Source organism: Psittacula echo (genome assembly GCF_963264785.1).
Source record: "Psittacula echo genome assembly, chromosome: 5".
Classification (NCBI taxonomy): domain Eukaryota; kingdom Metazoa; phylum Chordata; class Aves; order Psittaciformes; family Psittacidae; genus Psittacula; species Psittacula echo.
In genome coordinates, this window is record NC_137739.1 from 35,030,062 (window position 1) to 35,050,886 (window position 20,825).

Sequence of the window (20,825 nt, forward strand, 5' to 3'; positions counted from 1 at the left end):
GTTTTTAAAACAAGCACTTCTCCCTACACTTCCTCCCGTATCTTTCTCTTAGATTTTTATTGGTTCATACAGATTGAGAAAACGAATTAAAAGCAAGATCAAAGAGGGACATTACGCTTTACCAGGGTTTTGCCAATGATTCAAATTACTTTTTTCTTTTTTTTTTTTTTTTTTTACTACTTCAAGGAGGCTTGAATAAAATTTCTGTACTTCATTAAAATAAGACATTTGCATGTGGAGGCCCTTCAAGGCATTTCGTCCTGTGACATGTGGTTACAGTCAAGACAGGCATACATTTTATATCTACTCTATTTCTGCATAGTTAATGTTCCTTATTTAAGTTGCAGTATTGCATGAGCTACATACGGCATGCTCTTAGCGTTCCCTTAACAGATATTTATTCTATTTTTTTAAAAAGGAGGATCGAAGTCTTAGTGGTGAGCAGTAAGAGCCTTCCCCATAAATGCCATTTTTAATCACATGCTTTTTAGGGTAAGAATCAAACCTCCTTACTTTTTCAGTGTTGCAAACACTACAGACTCTCAAACCTGGAGAAGCTCAACTTTGTCACAGTGATTTAGTTCCCTTATGCATTTCAGTCATTCAAAGATTCTGTCTTCATATCATGAAGTTCAGTGCTACACAGTGCAGCTATCATACTCAGGCTGAAAAGCCATTCTTTGTTTTGCCCAGTAAGTTCATACAAGTTTTCAGTGTTGGAAGATGTTTTTCAGATATGATACATTATACAACATTTATTAAATAACTATTCATTTTTTAGTCAAAAATATGCTGGCTCCCATAATGATTAATCCTTGATTGAAATGAAAAGTGTGAGGTTTATTCTTATTAGGCAGAGATTTCATTTTCAAGTGAGAAGTGATACAAACACAAGAAGTACTACAATATTTGCAAATTTTAGAATTAGAACCACAGGACAACCCCAAACCAAAACAGAAATGTGTTTTCACCAAGAGCTAGAAGTGAGGATGTTTACACTGTTTCAAGTACTAATTATTATATTTAACTCATCAAGTTTAGAAACAGATATGTTTGGAGACATCCCTCAACTCCTTTTCCTTTATATCAAATTCACCACATAACCAAATGAAAACCAAATTTCTTCCGATTTACCCACCAAGAAAAAGGAGGCAGTGCCATCACAGAGAAGAAATAGCTAAACTTTGCACTGATGCCAGTAGAAGGCAAGAAAAGAGAATTCAAGCAACTAAAAAATACAAATGGATGCAGACTATATAAAGTAACATGAAAAAAACTAATTGCTTGCTAGCCCTACAAATCAGTCTGTATCAGCAAGATGACTGGAACAAAACTTCAGCATTTGTGAAGTGAGTCATAAAGCTATCCAATCTCTCTCTCTTAAAAATGCTTCTATTTAAAAGATGATGCAGCAAAAAAACTACAAACACATTTGTATATACAATCAGAAATAGTGGCATGAATATTATGCTCCTAAAAGCTTTTTTTTCAGCTTACCTTTCATACTGAACTTGAGTTATTTCAGTCTTAAAGCCTATCATTCACGCATTTACTAATTAAATATGAAACTGATGAGATAGTTGTCCTAAATAAACTCTGTGTGAATGATAAGTTATTAGAAAATTGTACAATCAAGTAGCCATATTTGCAGAAGTCTGTGTGATATCTTTAAGGAATATAACAGTTGACAGCTTTTAACTAAAAATCACAAGTGATGGGAGAAATCCTGCCACAGAATATTCTAAGAAGTCAACCTCTTAAAAGCACATGTAAAAATTAATTTCTGGACTGAAATGTATTATAGTTGCTTAGTTCAAAAAAAATAGTAACATCACATCCTTGTTGTCCCTTAAAATAAAATTGACTAGCTTCCAGCATTGGTAATTTTCCCATTGAAGTCAACAAGTGTAGCACACAGCTTAGGCATATGATGTTTTTTCCATACGCTAAGTTCTTAGTTTATTATTAACTTTCTTCTAGAATTTCCTTACCCTACCGATTTTTTCCAGAGATTTCTGCCTAGAAGGCAGAAAGGTTAAAAGGACATAAGGAGAGAGAAGGCTGTTCAAACTCAATGCTTTGCTTTCACGTACACTGGAGGAATCTGCTAGCAGTACACTTCCACTTCATCAATTCAGCAAGAAACAAGATTGCTCTTCAGTTGACATTCAGAAGCACCAGACTGACAATTAATACAGGCATGTGACACTGAGTGAGTAGGGAGAAGCTAAAGGGAAAATCTTTTCTTAAAGCCAGGTATAAACTAAGTAGAGCTTCGTAAGTTCTCTCCAGGTTTTAACTATAGAAGGATAATTGGAAAATATACTACAGTATATATGAAAATTTACTACATAGACAGAACACTACTTCTGTGGCTTCTTACTGAAACTCATCAAGACAACAAGTTTAAATAAATACCATAAAAATTAGGACACAGAATGCAGGTTGGATACCAAATAGCTGGTTTTTCCACACCTGTCATACCACACTTAAGAAAATCAAGGAAATTCTTCACTTAACATCTCAACACATCAGCCACAGCAATCAAAAATGTCTGTGTGGATAGAGTGCTATACTGAAACTTAGAAGACCGTTTCATTTCCAGCTCTGATGAGTACAGAATTCCTTTCTTCATCTCTCTCCCCCTGTCTATTAATGAGAATAATTATGCTGACTTCCTTTATAAAGCACCTGAAAAATCTACATTTTAAAATGTTCTTAAACATGCATTTATAATACCAATAATGCATCAAACTTCAGTTATCAACTCATCACATGAAAGCAACAATCCGATTGTTCCTGAAATTGGTGCACAAAGTTCAATTTTTCCACTGACATTAGCTTCCTAGTACTTTCATAATTATTACAACAGCTGCATTATACTACGACCCACTAAAGAACCTGACTACCAGTGACTGACGTTTTGAAGATTTTCCAAGCTTTGAACAACAAAAGACCCAGGATTTATTTCACTGAAAATTTCCATGTTAAACAAAGATACTTTTGACCAGCTTGATGCTACTCTAAGTCTGCAGCTTGAATTGTTGCAATGGCTCCATTCTAAAACGGACTGCAGCATTTTGCAAATGGATTTTGCTGTCTGATGTATGGACCCTTCTCTTCTTACAGGGGATGGTCAATAAGGGCACATTTCATCATAACCACTTATGATACTGGTTTCTCTTCTTTCCTCCACATTTAAATGTTACTTTCCTCTTTTCTGCTGCACACAAAGCCCTTAATCACTCAGTATGTTTGATGTGCATATTTTTCGTTCATCTTGCACTACTTAAAAATGAAAAAAGGTGAGAGGAGTTGATATAAAATTAAGCTACTTACCAACTACTGCCAGATTATGCTCTGAGCCACATGCGATCTGAAAAAGGAAATATGAATGAATTAAAGAGAACCTGCTTAACAGTAGGAAGACAACCACAATTATGTCAGGAAATTAAAAATTAACCTGAAACAAACAACTACAATTTGTAGGATGCAGAGTCAAGGTTGAAGTGCTCTCACTTTTAAATGAAATTTCATTTGTAGTCTCACTAAGGGGCTTCATGGGGGAGGGAGGTATGTTTGTATTGTTAATAAAAAGGCATTTTCTTTTCAAAATGCAGTCACCACTGACATTTCAATCCTTAGGAGCAAGACTGGGCACAGTTCCGCAAAAAACATCACACCCTTGACAACATCCACTGGATCCAACAAGACTATTTATAGGCATAGAGCAAATGCAGATTAAGCCTTTGCAACATCAGAGCCATGCAGAGACAGCTGGGAATTGAAAGGGTGATGAAGATCTTGACTTCTCTTATCTATACTGTTTTTCCAGATGATCCCTGAAGAACTGCACAAAGCATACAGACTCAGCGTGATAAACCTGAAACGATATGATCCCTATGGTCATCCATCTAGAATGGAGCAAAATACCATAGAACTCAGCTCTTCTATTAGCAGCAGGCTGGTTTCATTTTCACAAGTTGCAGGGGAAAAAAAAAAAAAAAGAAACCAATGCAAACATTTTCTCCTAAGCTCATTAGTGATGGAAATGAGTTATAAATTTCTTTTCAAAGCAAACTTATAGTCAGTTTATTTTTCTTCCTTGCAGCTGCTGTGAACATGTCAGATATTGAAGTTACTTTAGCACATATCACACAGCAGCATTCACTAAGCTTTCCTAAGCTCTTCACAAATGATGGTAACATGCAGTAGGCAACAAGAACCCACTGCAAGGACTTGTCTCTACAACTGAATTCTTTTGCAATGTCACTGCTGGCATAACTGTGTGACATAACACAGATATCTAACACAAAGTTATTTTGCTGAGTGCCCTCAAGTTTTAAATTAAAACAAGCAATCCCCTCAAATCCTGTATCTGGTTCACTGTCTTGCACCTGCTTACCCATTACACATACTACTGAGCTGGAGAAAATTAATAAGCACATTCTTCTACTTCTTAAAAATACATTTGCAATGATAAAATATAAAGCATGAGCATATGCTCAATTATATTAAAATAAGTCCATACCATCAAAATTTTATGCAGTTTTGTGAGTGTATAACTTTATAGTTTTTATGGCCAGAGAAACAGCTACAATCACCTCAATGCCTGTGTAACATAAAACCATAGAACCTAACAACAGTCCTTGTACTCAGCTCACTGTGGTTGAGCATTTACTGGAAAACAAAATACCCAAGACTGACACACAGACTAGCTTGAGCAATTCTGTTACAAATAAACCCTGCAATCATTGCTGCTCATGATGTACCCATACCACAACTGTGACATGAAAACATTTGGTCAGTACCATCCCAATGCAATAAAGGCAAAGAAGACAAAGCAGACTCTTTAGGATAGAGCTGCTCAGCCAAGACATGAAAGCACCTGGGAAAACAGGACAAGAAAAATAATTCAAGTCACAGCACACTCCAGCATGGCCTCATCTTGAGACAAAGCAGCAGGAAAAGTAATGCCTTGGCAAGAGCACTACCAGGACTGCATCAAGTCTTCTGTTCCACAATACTGTAGACAGGCAAAGCTTTAAGCCCTGACTGTCAAAATGCATAAATAATCACCATATGCCATATTACTATCCTTGCCACAAGCCAGAGCCCTACACAGGAGCACAGCAGAACAGCACAGCACAACAGAATAGGTTCCTAACACCTATTCACTGGCTAATGCTCCCACCTATGCTTCTCAAGCTTAAGGATTGATGCCATGGAAACAAGATCCACACATGGAAACACAAGCAAAGGCTTTCTAGAAAAAAAAAAGGCAAATTCTGCATCTTCACCAAATGCTGAAAATTGGAGATACTGAAGCTACTGCTAATAAAATAGTAAATTTTATCCGAGGTGTGAATAATCCTCTCTTGGCCACTTCCCTAGGAAATACACTAACACAGGCGTAGACTCAAAAGCATCAGTACGAAAGAAAGAAGAATGGCTCAGGCTGGTGGCTCATACCTACTTGCCAGGATCCCCTTCAGAAACACTACATTTAAAGAAAAAATTAAAAACAAAAATTAACACACCCAAACCAGATGTTGTTTAATATGTGAAACATCCCCTGACAAAGAAGCATTTTATTCCTGTATCTAATGGCAGCAGCTACAAAGCCAGCAAACCAGATAAAAGAATGTGGTGACCTCCAACAGCTTTGTACTCCATTCATGTAGCTGTTAACTCTGCTCACCATTCAGAGCCACCCATTAGCCAGCTTACAAGGTTATAAGGGAGTCAGCCAAACAAGGCTGGGTACAACCAGATCAGGAACCACTGTATTATACAGACGTCACAGTTCTGGGGAGTTGCCTCCATGACAGCCACATTGTTCAGCTGCACTCACTGCAGCTCTGTAGCCTAACAGGGTAAAACCTACTGCAAAGCACAAATGAACAGTGCTGCTGCACCCCTTTCATTCAGGTAAAACCCACTTTAGTGGAAGTGACAGCTCTGCTAACAATTACTGAAATCAAGCAAAATCACAAGCTGTTGAAGGCAGTGCCGTGGATTCACCTTCGATGGCCCAGGTCAAGGAGAGCACACACCATGTACCAGCAACAGCACTGCGCTCCATAGAAGGAATTGCCAGATTGAGAGTGCAAGGCTCACCAGCTCTGCATTATCGCAGTGTCACCCACCACCTGACAACACAGACTGACTGTGCAGGAACCCCCAAACAAAAAATGCCCTTAGGGGACTCTCAAGTTAGCTTTCTGAAACAGGAGCCTTATTCACCACCCAGGCTGCCTGCTACACAATCGATCCACAGGATTCCTGGCCTGTGCACCTATGATGCTGGAGCTCAGAAGGGACCAAGTCCACAGAGGTAAAGCAAGGTTGCCAATGCTTAATGAGCAGTGCTGCCTTGCAGATATTTCATAACATCTTTTTTACAATAAGCTTTAAAAAGTAACACCCCTTTTCTTCACAGCCCCCCATGACAATCAGCCAAAAATGCATAAATTTTACAAATTTATGCATTTGTACAAATTGACCAGTACAAAAGCACAAACTGACCAGCCAGAGAAGAGCATTGCTGAACAGATGTTTTATGCTTATATTAGATGTACTATGCTCTGCAGTCAGTGCAGGTCACTGGGAGAAGCCTGGTATTTACTGCAGCAACCATAATTTTCTGGTTACTTCTCTTCTGTCCCCACCCCCAATGTGCTGCAGAGAAATTAAATTCCAGCAGACATCTGCATGCTCCCAGTGGATAAAAGTACATTCAAGGGTACTTACTTATGAACACACAATAATGCTTTCTAATTGGGCAATATTTTTACATTCTGGTTTAATAAAAGAAAAAAAAAATCACTAATCTTAAAAAGACAATGACTGCTAGTGAGTGAAGCACTATGTGAGCCTAAAACCCATGACTCCCTACACAGAAACAATTCATATTAAAGCTGCTTCTCTATCTGGAGGAAAATTTGAGCAGGGTCGTGCAAGGATATTGTGATCTCTACATAAACTGATCTCAAAGCACTTTTTCTGTGAGGCAGGAAAAGAATGCTTAGGGACCATTTTACTCAGAACTTATTTACCTTATTATCTGTGCCCTTTCAACCAGACATAAATTGTTTGTTTCTTCCTTTAAATTTCATGTTTGCAAACTGTTTTCTATCTACCAATGGCTCCAGTTCAGATCCATCCATCCAGCTTTAACACATGTGGTAAGAAGCAGCCAAGGGACCAACATTTTATTAATCAGAAACAGTCCGAACATAAGCTGCATGGATGGTGAGGAAAGACATTAGCACAGCAACCACTAACTCTGGGCAAAACACCAACTTCTTTCTGCAATCTGCGGATATGCTTATGGCCCAGCCTTAACAAACATTAACTGAATGTAAAAGCAGTGGGTTACACAAAGTATTTCACTTAAAATACTTTTATATATTAAAAATACTAGATGAAGTACATAAATAATATTTAATATTTATTACATATACATTCCTATGCCCTATATATACATTCCATGCATGCATATATACATACAAGAAAATGTGTGTGTACATAAATATGCATATTAGGAGGAGGAGATTATCTACTCAAGGAGATGTTATCATGGAAGAAGGTTCAGAGGAGAGGTGAGGTTAAATACAGAGGGCCTCCCTCTTATACCTGGTATAGAGATCTTCCTGAAAAATGGCTATCCCTCCTTTCTCTCCCCCACAGTCCTATGAGGTAAGAAAGCACTGGCCTCTAATTTGTAGACAATAAACAAACATATACAGCATAAAGCTCATACAGACATTTAAACATACAATCTCACATTGATTTCAAGAAGTAACTAGGAGACAAAATACCTTTTGTCAACCATTCCCTAAGGGACTTCTGAGAACTATAATGAAACAGTCTGACAAACGGCATAAAATCCAAGTTTCAGGTTAACACCTTGACCACAAGGCTATTCTCTCTTTTCCTTCTGTACACCCAGGGCTCAGACCAAGTATCTGCTGTGCAACCCATCAGGAAAAAGATCAAGTCAGGACTGCATGCAAAGTCAGCCTAGTGCTGCAGCAGAGGAGAAGAGACAGTTACAAGGGGTTGCAAGGAACAGGCACAGGGAGGAGCTGGACTCACAACAGGGATTGCAGAATGAAAATTCACAAGCATCTGAAAATCAGGGTGCTTAGCTAGAGCAACAAAAGGACCTCAATGCCATTTAGCTTTGGTTCACTGCCCTATGAGCGCATGTTAATATCCTACAGTGCAATTATTTCCAAAAACATTCAAGGACACTGAGGCTTCCATCACTTCCCAGAGATAAAAGCATGACATATAAAATAGCTTTCTAAGGATGAATGAAGAGATGATGTTTAAGTTTCATCCAGATTCTAGTCACTAACATTTCTAACTTTTTAAGTGCACGAAAGCACAGCTCTGCGAAGGGTATGTGGGAGACAGCAAGAGAAGGAAACCATTAAGACAGTGTGTACGTAAGTACTTTTATCCAGGAGTATAGCTATGGCATCTCATGTCTTTTGGCAAATTTCACTGTAAGGAAAATTGCCAAGGCCAGAACATGGCCAATTTCATTTCCTTCTGGGATCAGAAGTCCTAATGGAAGGAGACAAGGTGACCGAGAGACTGCAGATCAAAGCTTACGTAAGACGGGAATCTTCTCTCCCAGAACTGTTTTTCTATGCCCTTGATTAATGTATGACAACAATAATTTGTACAGTTTGACACCCTCTGCCCAACTACATTTATATGCAGAATTCTACTGATGTGAAAAAATAAAATCAAATCAAAGGAAACTAATTAGCAAAGCTGTCCTGCTTCCAATGATCCTTCACTAAGAACTCTGTGTTCCTCCTGATTTGACACCTGATTGATAAGAAAGCAGCTTGCTAACCTAGTCACACACCTTGGCAATTAAGTGCAGTTTAATGCAACACATTAGCAGCAAACCAGTACAACCTCACCAAGAACAGCACTTTAAATCTGTTCCTAGCTGTTGGCTGTAACAGTTGAAAAGTGAGAGGCCCAATGGCCTACAGCTCACAAGACATCTTCCATTATTCATCACTAGTGATCTATTGTAGTATAATTTCTTTAGTTTGCACATAGTTTTACTTTCCACCACAGGAAGTAAATGCACAACAGAAATTAAACCGAAGCCTGTTTACTAAGGTCTGGAAGAAAACATTTCTCCTCAAGAAACACCAGACCAAGAGCTAATGTACCATTTAGGTGGACTTTTGCAAGCATGGAGGGAGAGAGAAAGCATTAAGATATTGGAAGGATGCAGTAAGCTTTCAAAAGAAAGATTTTATAGCTCTCTATAGCTTTCAGGGTTATGATCTCTGCCCTTACTGCCTGAAACTAATCCCAAGCCTTGCCTACAAAGGCAAGTGTGGTCATATTGAAAAACTTAGATGTGTACTGTTTGCCTCAAATTGAGGATGCATGGATTGAGATGTCAAGACAAAGAAATATCCATGTCCACCAACAAGAAAAAAACTTCATCATCAGATGACTCTACAATACAAAGTTGCTGAGATGCCAGTAAGAACACCCAGTGGGATTAGGTTTTAGTAGAAGGACAAGAACATAGCCAGGACAAGTGAGATAAAAATCTTTACAAGTCAGCAAGGTCAGCTGGCTTCATTACCTGAAGATTTTCCAATTAGTTCTTGTATCCTTCTTCAGGCAGTTCCCTTCCTTCCTTGTGGTTCAGAAAGCACTAGCATCTTTCATTCCAGGAAAATCAAGCTCTGCCACTTTCATAACCCTCTACTTAGCAGTCTGTCCAAATTTTCCATTTTTTGCAATCAAAATTACAAAACTGAGCTACATTTTTGTTTATCCTTTCATCATTTTTAAAATTAATCAAGACATGTCTTCATTATTTTATAAAAATTAAGACTAAAGTATCCTCTCCAACTGATAAAGAAACTGTAAATCACATCAGCCCTGTCAATGTATACATGCTTTCAAGCCTATGCCTGCGCAGTGCAAATCCCGCAAGGCCAAAATCCTCACCAACATTACAAACACCTCTATCCACATCCAAATAAGAACTACAGGAATGGGGTCTTCAGCAGATGCACAGTTTTACCCAAAGGAAATTCTTCACCATTTTTCTCAAAATTATTTGATTCAGATTTTTTCCTCTACAATTCCTCAGCAATCAGCTCCTTACAGTTTCCTCCCTAAGTTAAATGAGAGGCACTAAGACAAATACCTTACAATCTATTTGGGCTTGTTCTGGGGACTACATCTAGTTTGCTCTTTGTTTAAGGCCACAGACACCACTTTTGACAAGAGAAAATACAGAAACGAAGACACAGAAACACAGAGTTTCAAAACCATCAGGTTATTCTGATGTTTTCAGGTCAAGAATCACAGAATCACAGAATCCCAAGGGTTGGAAGGGACCTCAAAAGATCATCTAGTCCAACCCCCCTGCAAGAGCAGGGTAACCTAGAGTACATCACACAGGAACTTGTCCAGCCGGGCCTTGAATATCTCCAACGTAGGAGACTCCACAACCCCCCTGGGCAACCTGTTCCAGTGCTCTGTCACTCTCACAGTAAAGAAGGTTTTCCTGATGTTCACATGGAACCTCTTATGCTCCAGTTTACACCCATTACCCCTTGTCCTATCACTGGACATCACTGAGAAAAGCCTAGCTCCATCATCCTGACACTCACCCTTTACATATTTGTAAACATTGATGAGGTCACCCCTCAGTCTCCTCTTCTCCAAGCTAAAGAGACCCAGCTCCCTCAGCCTCTCCTCATAAGGGAGATGTTCCACTCCCTTAATCATCTTAGTTGCCCTGCGCTGGACTCTCTCCAGCAGGTCCCTGTCCTTCTTGAACTGAGGGGCCCAGAACTGGACACAATATTCCACATGCGGCCTCACCAAGGCAGAGTAGAGGGGAAGGAGGACCTCTCTTGACCTACTAACCACACCCTTTCTAATGCACCCTGGGATGCCACTGGCCTTCTTGGCCACAAGGGCACACTGCTGGCTCATGGTCATCCTCCCATCCACCAGGACCCCCAGGTCCCTTTCCCCTTCACTACTTTCCAGCAGGTCAACCCCCAACCTGTACTGGTACATGGGGTTGTTCCTCCCCAGATGCAAGACTCTACACTTGACCTTGTTGAATTTCACCAAGTTTCTCCCCGCCCAACTCTCCAGCCTGTCCAGGTCTCGCTGAATGGCAGCACAGCCTTCTGGTGTGTCAGCCACTCCTCCCAGTTTAGTGTCATCAGCAAACTGGTACGTTCAGTTCAGCGTGTCATCAGCGTCATCATCTGTCATCAGCGAGGGTACATTCAGTTCCCTCATCCAGGTCGTTGATGAAAATATTAAACAGCACTGGTCCCAGCACCAACCCCTGAGGGACTCCACTAGTCACAGACCTCCAGCTAGATTCTGCCCCATTGACCACAACTCTCTGCCTTCTTCCTTTCAACCAGCTCTTGATCCACCTCACTACCTGATCATCAAGCCCATACTTCCTTAGCTTATCTATGAGGATGCTGTGGGAGACAGTATCAATGCCTTACTGAAATCAAGAAAAACCACATCTACCACTCTATCATCATCCATCCACCTAGCTACTTCCTCATAGAAGGCTATAAGGTTGGTCAAACATGACTTCCCCTTGGTAAAACCATGTTGGCTACTCTTAATGACCCCCTCATCCTTGATATGTCTAGAGATGGTGTCAAGAATCAGTTGTTCCATCACCTTTCCAGGGATGGAGGTAAGGCTGACCGGTCTATAATTACCTGGGTCCTCCTTCTTCCCCTTCTTATAGACTGCCGTGACATTTGCCATCCTCCAATCCTCAGGCACCATTCCTGTTTCCCATGACTTACTAAAGATGATGGAGAGATGCCTAGCTTGTAGCATGCCAAAAACTTGTTATTTGTCTGTTCTTCCTATGCTATTTTACAGCAAAAAGAAAAATGTTCATTATAGCATATAAATGTCATCATTACCTACCTGAATGTGCTAATTTCTAGTACTATGATCTTAATGAAATGAATGGTTTTATTAAACAATGATTGCAGGCAAACATTCTGCCAAAGCCCATATCATTATCCAGCATTTCATAGGCTTAGAATAAAAGTCATGACAGCAAGTATTATTTTGCAATACAACATCAAATTCTACTTAAACAGCTATTTCCAAGGTCCTTTTGTGAATGTATAGATACAGTTTTAAGATTTTCAACAGAATCTGAGCTTCACATCTCTTTCTTTGTGGCAAAACAGTCCATCATTTTTAATCCATTTGGAATCTTTTCTGGAATATTCAGTGAAGCTGGAGAGAATCACGAAGTAAATGAAAAGCAGATATCAAGGGAACTGAGCTCTCCCCTAAATGTGGTGTTATTGAAAGCAACCTCACCACAACTTTTTTACATCGAAAAAATAATCCAGAGAACTCAGCATACACCGCCTGCAAGATTACACAATAGCACAAAGCCTTGCATTTTATACAACTGAAAGGAAAAACAGCACTTCTTATAAAGCTTATACCCTCAAATAATTGACTGTCTGGGTGTTCTACTTGGACACCGTGAACAGGCAGACACTGCCCCTAAAAGACCCTCTTTAAAGGAAACTAGTGCTAGTAGTGTGGCTGGGGACACGCTGCCTCAAGACAGAAGCCATCAATTGATTAGCCCTTTCCAGCCATGCTGCCCAGACGGAACTGGCCCCACCAATGAGAGGTCCGGCTTTGCTGACTCTCTCTAACCCTTCTTTTTCTAGCTTGTGGTTGGTTTTTGGTTATGATGCTTTGTTTTGGGGTTTTTTTGGTTGGTTGGGGTTTGTTTTGCTTTGTTTGTTTGTTGTTGTTTTGCTGTTTTTCTTGGAATCTCTTCACAGTATTTTCTTCTTTTACATGCTTCTGACCTACACCATCGTTCATTAAAAACTGCACCCAAAACACCTGGCAATATTATCAAAATAATCTTGTCAATAATGTCATTCAGGAATACTACTCTTACTTTACAGTGCAGAGGCTTTTTTGCTTCTTCCAGCAATAAGCACAAATATATGATAGAATTTTGAATGTCCCAGTTTTTCAACACCCATCACCAGGACGAGAGAAGACAAATTTCCAGAGAAATTATTAGATGTTCAAGGAAGCTCGCATGCACAATTGGACTGACCTTTCATTTCACCGCTAGCCCTGCCGACTTCAGCGAGCACTGCTGCCTGCATGAACTGGTAGTACATAAATACACTGTCACTGAAGAGAATTAAAAAAACCCTACTTAGTCTCCAAAACATTCTAAGTCCTCTGAAAGAAATAAGCAGGTGCTTGGCAGTACAGAACCACTACTATGCAATATCATTTGAAGTGTCCCTAATTAGACCCAAAGCCTTTGGGAAATATTATTCAGGATAACTATCAGCTGTTCCAGAATGCAAATCATTACCTGATTTTGAGCACAACCCTGTCTCTCCCTCTCCCACTCATATACGTGCAAAAATAAAAATGTTGTCAACTTAATTCATAATAGTAACAAAAAAACCACATTACATTGAAAAAAACCACAGCATATTAAGGCCTCCTAAAACATGACAAAATACACAGAGGGCAGGGGGGAAAAAAAAAAAAAGAAGAAGATAAAACCCCACACCATGTTTTTCATACACCAACTACATCTACTGGAAGACACAGTTTTTTTGGTCCAGCAGAGCTGCAGGCATGCAGCTTCCATAAGGGTTAGCCTTGTATAAAAACATCAAACCATGAATTTTGCTGACTGCCTGCTCCTTTACCTCTCCAAATAAATGGTTCTTATGCCTTTAGGGTGTCATGCAGCTCTGCTTTTCAGTGTTGGATTCTCTGTTTCTGCAGTACATGTAACAGTACAGCTCCCTGCAGCAAGCTTGCTGGAAATAAATAAAAAGTAAACTTGCTAAGACTCCAATGCAAAAAATGAATAGAAAAGCTCTCCTGGACAAATAAAGATACCATTTGTAAGAACTCAAACAGAGGCTCAGCCTTAACGCTAGTCATAAAGGGAGAATGAGGAAAAATAAAATCTGTGAACTGACTTTCCACAGCTGATAAAAAGGCATTTTTATTAAAAAGCTGAATTATAGAATCACGGAATTGTTAAGATTTGGAAAACACCGTTAAGATTACCTCCAACCATTAACATTGTTAAATATTTTGGTTGATGACATCCCAACACAACAACGGCAAGAAGACAAAAGAGACTCTTTAGGATGGAGGCGCTTAGCCAAGAACTTAAAGCATTTGGGAAAACATGGCAAGAAAAATAATTCAAGTCACAGCACACTCCAGCATGGCCTCATCTTCAGAAAATTCAAGACAAAGCAGCAGGGGTCCTATTTTCAATCTAGTGGAATCCCTTTCTCCATCTGTGTTAAAGACATCACACACACTAGTGAAAACTGCCTACAAAGGAAACAGGATGGATAGATGGACAGTGAAGGTCGTGTAATGTGAATTCATTTAGAGTTCTAGAAATTAAGAGGTTGTGAATGAATCAGAACTCCAGAAGCAGCTAATAAAACTTGATAAATGGGCAGGACAGAGACAAATAAAATTTACTGTGGTCAGGTACAGCATAATAAATCTTTCTAGATACTAAAAAGAATCATTTAGGCTATTTACATATTCCAAATTATTTGGAACCTCTCAGAGGTACTATCTGGCATCACTATAGAAAAGTCACCAGAAATACCTGTTCAATTTGTAATAGCATTCCAAAAAGCAAGAAATTAGACTTGTTTAGAGAAGGAGATTGTATTGGTCACCTTGTCACACAGACCAATTACATTTTATGGTTTTATTCTGATACTGTCAGGAAAAAGGGACAAGTATCCATAAAAAGAAAGACCAACTGAAAGAAAGACCTAACAAAAGTGATGGAACATGTAAAACCAAGCCCAAATCCTGCTGAAGACCAAATTATTTATTTCTCAAAACAAGAAATATAGCAGAACACCAGTATTTCATAAGCAAGCCTTATACAAAATCCTAATTAGGAGTAGCTTACATGACTACTCTTAGTAGTAGCAAAATGACTCCTCTTCATTCCAGGAGGACAACTTCAGTTCAACTCGCTACAACCCTATCTAGCAGCCTAATTCTGCCATGCCCATTCTATTCTCATGCTAGTAGAAGACCAAAGAGATTTTGCTAAGGCAGCTCCACAGTATTATGTCAGACTGAACCCACACTGTTCCCAAAAAAATGTATTTTGGAATGGAATAATTAACAAGATGATGACGTCTTTTGTTTGGTTGTGGGTTTTTGGGTTGTTTTTTTTGGGTTGGGGTTTGTTGTTTGGGGTTTTTTTGGGGGGGAGGGGTGAAGGTGTTCCTAAAAGCAAATCTAACCTCTTTCATTATGATAACCTACTTTACCAAAGAAAGGACATAAGAGCTGATTTGCTTTGCACATGGAGCATTATGTGTCTTACTGGAATGTTAACTTAAAATCTACCATGACATCTGATGAGGAGAAGACAGTTGCAGGTCTGTTTACTAATGTGAAGAAAGCATCTCATTTACAAGAGACACTGTTTTTAAACCAGATATTTTGATTAAGATATTTCCAGCTATTAAAAATGCAAAAAACCTCCACTATAAACCAAGAAACCTGATTTCTCTTGTTGTATATATGAGCTCCCCCTTCTATATCTTCATCTCTCTCACTCATCTTGTGAGCCCATCATACCTATTCCTCCTTTAATTACTTATAAATATAAATTAAGATAGGCCTCATCTGTCTGAGGCTAGAGAACATTCCTACCATATCTCAGCCTAAAGTTGTTCTTTTTTTTTTTTTTTCTCCAATGTTTTAATCTTCTCAACAGGTTTCAAGCTGTTTCTTTTTGCTGTTCTTGAATTGTTCAAATCAATCCCATACAGAACACAGAATTAAAGCAGCAGAGGTTAATGCCCAGCACATCTTCCTGACAATCACTCAACTTGACGGTCAGACACTTGAAAGCAGAATTAACCCTTTGGGGCCACACCATAATTCCACAAACCAAACTCAGATGACGTCCACCCCAGCCCTCACATCTTTCAGAGATGCTCCCTTCTGATAAGGGGCGAATTTCTCCTCCTGTTACTACGACCTGTGCTCTTGTTCCCAATATGTATGGCCCTACTGTTGCGCTGGTTTTGGCTCGGTTAGAGTTCATTTTCTTCACAGAGGCGAGTAGGGGCGTCTGGTTTGGATTTATGCTGAAAACAGTGTTGATAACTCAGAGATGTTTTCATTATTGCTAAGCAGTGCTTACAATGATATATACGATCCCACCAGCAAGAAGTCTAGGGGTGCACAGGAAGCTGGGAGGGTGCACAAGCAGGATAGCTGACACCAACTGACCAAATGGATACTCCATAACATATGATGTGATGATAAGTATATAAAGCTGGATGAGGAAGGAGAAAGGGGGGACATTTGGAGTGATGGAGTTTGCATTCCCAAGTAACCGTCACTCATGATGAAGCCCTGATTTCCTGGAGATGGCTGGACACCTGCTTGCCAATAGGGAGTGGTGAATGAATTCCTTGTTTTGCTTTGCCTGTTAAACTGTCTTTATCTCAACCCAGGAGTTTTCTCACTTTTATCCTTCCAGTTCTTTTCCCCATCCCACTGATGGGGAGTGAGCGAGCAGCTGCATGGTGCTTAGTTGTCAGATGGGGTTAAACCACAACACCTGCCTAGTGTCTGCCCTCCCAAGGTAGCCAAACAGCTCACAATACTGGTGACTCCCCTAGAAACACACATTTGATAGATTCCGATTTACAGTGGTATTTCTAGGACCTCTCATAACCAGTTTGTAATTTTTAGTGGTTGTTATTGTCATTTTGTATCTTTATAATTTCCTGATCAGAATGTCATACACCGTCTAGCCAACTGCCTGACAGAAATTCAAGTATAGTACATCGCCATTTGAAAAATCTGTGTTACATCTGATTTGACATTGATACATTCATCAAACTTTCATCTCATAAAAAATAGGTATCGCATAAGTTTGACAAGATATATTTTCCATAGCCACATACTCACTGCAAGCAACTATATTATCATCTTTTAAACCTTTATTGATCAAAATTCATGTCAGCCACAACATTATTTTAGCCAAGGAAAATTCCATGCTGACAGGCCTATAATTATTTGAGTCATTTTGTTCAACCTTTTAAAATATTGCAGGACCTTGTCTTTTAACCAGACTCCTGAAACTCCTCTGACATTCGGGGGGAAAAGAATAAAATTATCTGGATCAACACCCTAGAGAGTCCTTTGGCCATCTCTTAAAACTCTGAAATGGAAATGTTTCAGCCTCGATTTTTAGAATTCTACCTCTAGAGGCTGGGTAAATGCTGGTATGCAGAAGGGAACCTCATCACTGTATGATGCTTCTGCTTTTTCCCCGAGACGCAAAAAGAAACTATTACTAATTAAAAATTTGTCTTGCCAGCCTTCAATGGTTTGCCAATAGACACATATAAGATGTTTTAGTACTGACGGTGCATAGACTTTGAGAGCAAACTCACCCACATTATCACAGTCCTTTTCCTATCCCTGTTAGATGGAGCTGGTCACTCTGTGATGTGGGGGCTCACGGCAGGCTGCAGTCAGTACCTTATACTATGTGTTGTTTCAGGGCAGTAGAGAGGATTTCCCATCTGCTGAACACCCCTTAGGACCTCTTATTTCCAAGTTGTTAATGACTGAGCAACAGATAATGTTTTTAATGGAAGATGCCCCTTTCACTCCAAGAGTCTTCTTAAGTCTTCCTAAATAAATTGCAACCATAGATGTTCACACTGAAATCACACAACTTTTTCCATACGGTTTCATACTGAAATATTATGTTACATCATGGCTTAAAGGAGAGTATTTCAGTCTTTGACACAGACTGCATGGGAGTTGGCTAACCTAAACAAGGTGGGGAGGGCAAAGATACTGTCAGTGACTTCCTGCATTAATTCATCTAACTTCCTGCTACTGAGTAAGATTACAACATTCCCAGATGCACAGAATTCAGGCTCCCATCCTCCTACTATTAAATCACATTTTTCCTTTCATTCTCACAGGGTGGCTCCGTAGCTGCACGGGAATCGAGACAGACAAGACAATTTTTCAAATAACATTTGATGAGCAGTGCTATATACTCATTATAAAAAAGAATCAATACTTTAAAATAACTCCTGAAGACAGGAACACATTCTTTAATTAATACATCTAGGGAGTCATTGCAAATTACACTGATCAGAAAGCCTTTTACAAGACCTGTTTTCCTTTCAATTTATTAATACTGCTTAAATAATATGCAGGTTTAAAATTCCATCTTCATCTGATACAGTCTACACCAGTAGATAGAATACAAATTAAAGAAACCTTGAAGGAGTTTTAAAATCTTTTATTAAAGTAGCAGCATTTTTGCAACATATGAGAAGTACTACAGGTTATATTAAAGTCAGCAGCCCACCTGACTTCACCAGTAATTACAAAACACACCCACCTCTCATGCATTTGTAATTCAAAGTGGCATCCCTCTTTAGATGGCAGCCAAGAGGCAGATCTTCTCCCTATTTCAGAACCTTTCAGAAATCTGGTGAACTCATTTAACCTGAAGTGACATATGTAGCCCAGCTAAGAACAGTAACTGTAAGGAAAACCTCTTCTGAATATTCTTGAATGTGATTAAACTGAAGTATTGCTGTATAACAGCTAAACCCGACCTCATCTGCCTTGAGTTCTCAGGCCATCAACATCCAAAATGCTTTACTCTCACAATGAAGGTCATTGTGTGCAAAAGATAGAGACTGCTCAGTCATCCTTGCTTGAGGTGAAGTGTCTCATGCCTATAAATGACACACACACGTTGGCAAATACCATGAGTGGTGGAGTTTGCCAGTAGCCAAAGTTTTTTGCTATTATGACTTGAGTGCTCCCAGGTCAACATACTACTCCTGGACACAGAGTGCTAGCTTGAGATCATACTCTCTTCATCGTCCACTGATGCACACAGGCTTCAACATTTACCCCTTTGCCCAGCCCCTTTTGTATCCCCTCTAAATATAATCTTCTTCCTCTTAATGGAGGTGATATCTCTACAGTATGGCTGCCCTGCTATCACAATTTCACGTAACAATGGGAATTGAAAAATGTCATTTCTAATGACTCCAAGCGCATTTAACCACTGCAGTCAGGGTGCAGAAGAAAAAAAAATAAAAAAAAATAAAAAATCTAATTTTTACACTCTTTCGATATCTTGGAATATCATCTTCTGTGGCAGATTTCACCCGGAAAATATCTGAAGTGTTTCAAAATACACAGTATCACTTTACTCCCAACTACCTGGTCAAAAAAAACCACCCCGGAATGGCAGTTTTAAGCAACTTGCCTTTTCAGCCCGGTGCTGAAACACTGTGGTACTTACTGAATGAGGGAAAGCTTGGTTAGTCATGATACCTTTAGGACTACACAGCCTGAAAATATTTAGAATAAATAGCTTACTCTTATTTTGAATGCTCTCTTAGCCAAGAAAAGACTTTTCACCTGTGAGTTTAATACCTGTTATATTTTAATACATTCATTTCTTTTCAAATCACTGCATCTTCATCATCTTTGGATACAGTATGGGAGCAATCCATTCCCAAGATCAAAGGATCAAAATATTCTGTAACTAAACTGCTGAGCATCACTTGACATACATGCCAGAAGATTCTGGCCATTCATTCATTGCTGAATTCTTTACATGACTTCTATGAGGTGAAGCAAAGCATGTGCAAATGCCATACAGACAAATTCTTTACCACACACATTCACGTATTTTCTTCTTTTTCTAGGCTAATTTTCCTTTTCCCATTCATTATCTCCTTTCACCTTTGCAGTCTCCTGCTTCCCTTTCTTTCTATGTGCAAATATAGGCGTTCTGACATATAGGCATCTTCCATTTCTTGGTAAGTACTGCAGCCAACAAGTAAAAGAACTATGGTAAGTTACTGGGGGGGCGGAGGGTGAGATCTAATAGAAATGGTGTGTGTATATGTTTGAGATAACCTGTAGGTGAAAATAAGGCAGTAAAATATTCTGCAGATTCTCCTGGCTGACTTCACTCTGTAGTATGCAAGGGTAAAACTACCTCCTAAAACTGAAAGGGAACAAAGACTGAAAGTAATGAAGAAATGCAAAGTGTCTCTTTTTCTGCTATCTTTGACAATTATCAGACTTCTTAAAACTCCACATATATCGTTTTCCCATCTCCCCACTCCCCAATTCCTCATTAAAGACCAAAAAGTCTTGTATTCAGGAGAAACCAGACTACTACTGCTAATTCACCCATACAGAGGAACATATTTAGCATATCCTTAAATATATCATTATTAGGAACATACATATATAAGCACATACTTAGAAGCTAAGTTTCTATTTCTAAGTTTCTATTTCTACAGAAGTCACTTTAAAAGAAACAGAAAAAAGAACAAGTTCAGAACTATGTTCCACCTTTAAAATGAATAAATTCAGATATGACTGTGATCTACAGAATGCACAAATTATGCTTCTTAAAATCATTTTTAAAGGAATTATTTTCCACGTGCTTGTCTACACAGGCTCCCTTTTGACTAAAAGGGAGCTAAGGAACATCAAAGGCAAAATTGTTCATGGGGCTGCCTGAAGAAAAAGGTTCTTTCAGGTCAGCATGAAGGGTAATAACATCCATCTCACCCTCAGCAATTAAGGAAATTGCTTCCATCTCTACAGGCATCAGCCTCTTGAAAACTGAAAGAACAATGTATTCTACACAAACATGAATGAAATGTTGA

General features: G+C 39.1%; 1 protein-coding gene across 1 annotated transcript in view; it reads right to left on the bottom strand.

Moving 5' to 3' along the window:
- SERGEF (secretion regulating guanine nucleotide exchange factor) overlaps positions 1 to 20,825 on the bottom strand; it is a gene marked incomplete at its 5' end in the record, with an annotated part of 174,219 nt that overhangs the window by 67,595 nt on the left and 85,799 nt on the right. Inside the window, one exon of the mRNA XM_080617861.1 lies at positions 3,340 to 3,376. Within this exon, the coding sequence (XP_080473987.1) occupies positions 3,340 to 3,376 (37 nt within the window). The remainder of the gene's footprint in view (positions 1 to 3,339; positions 3,377 to 20,825) is intronic.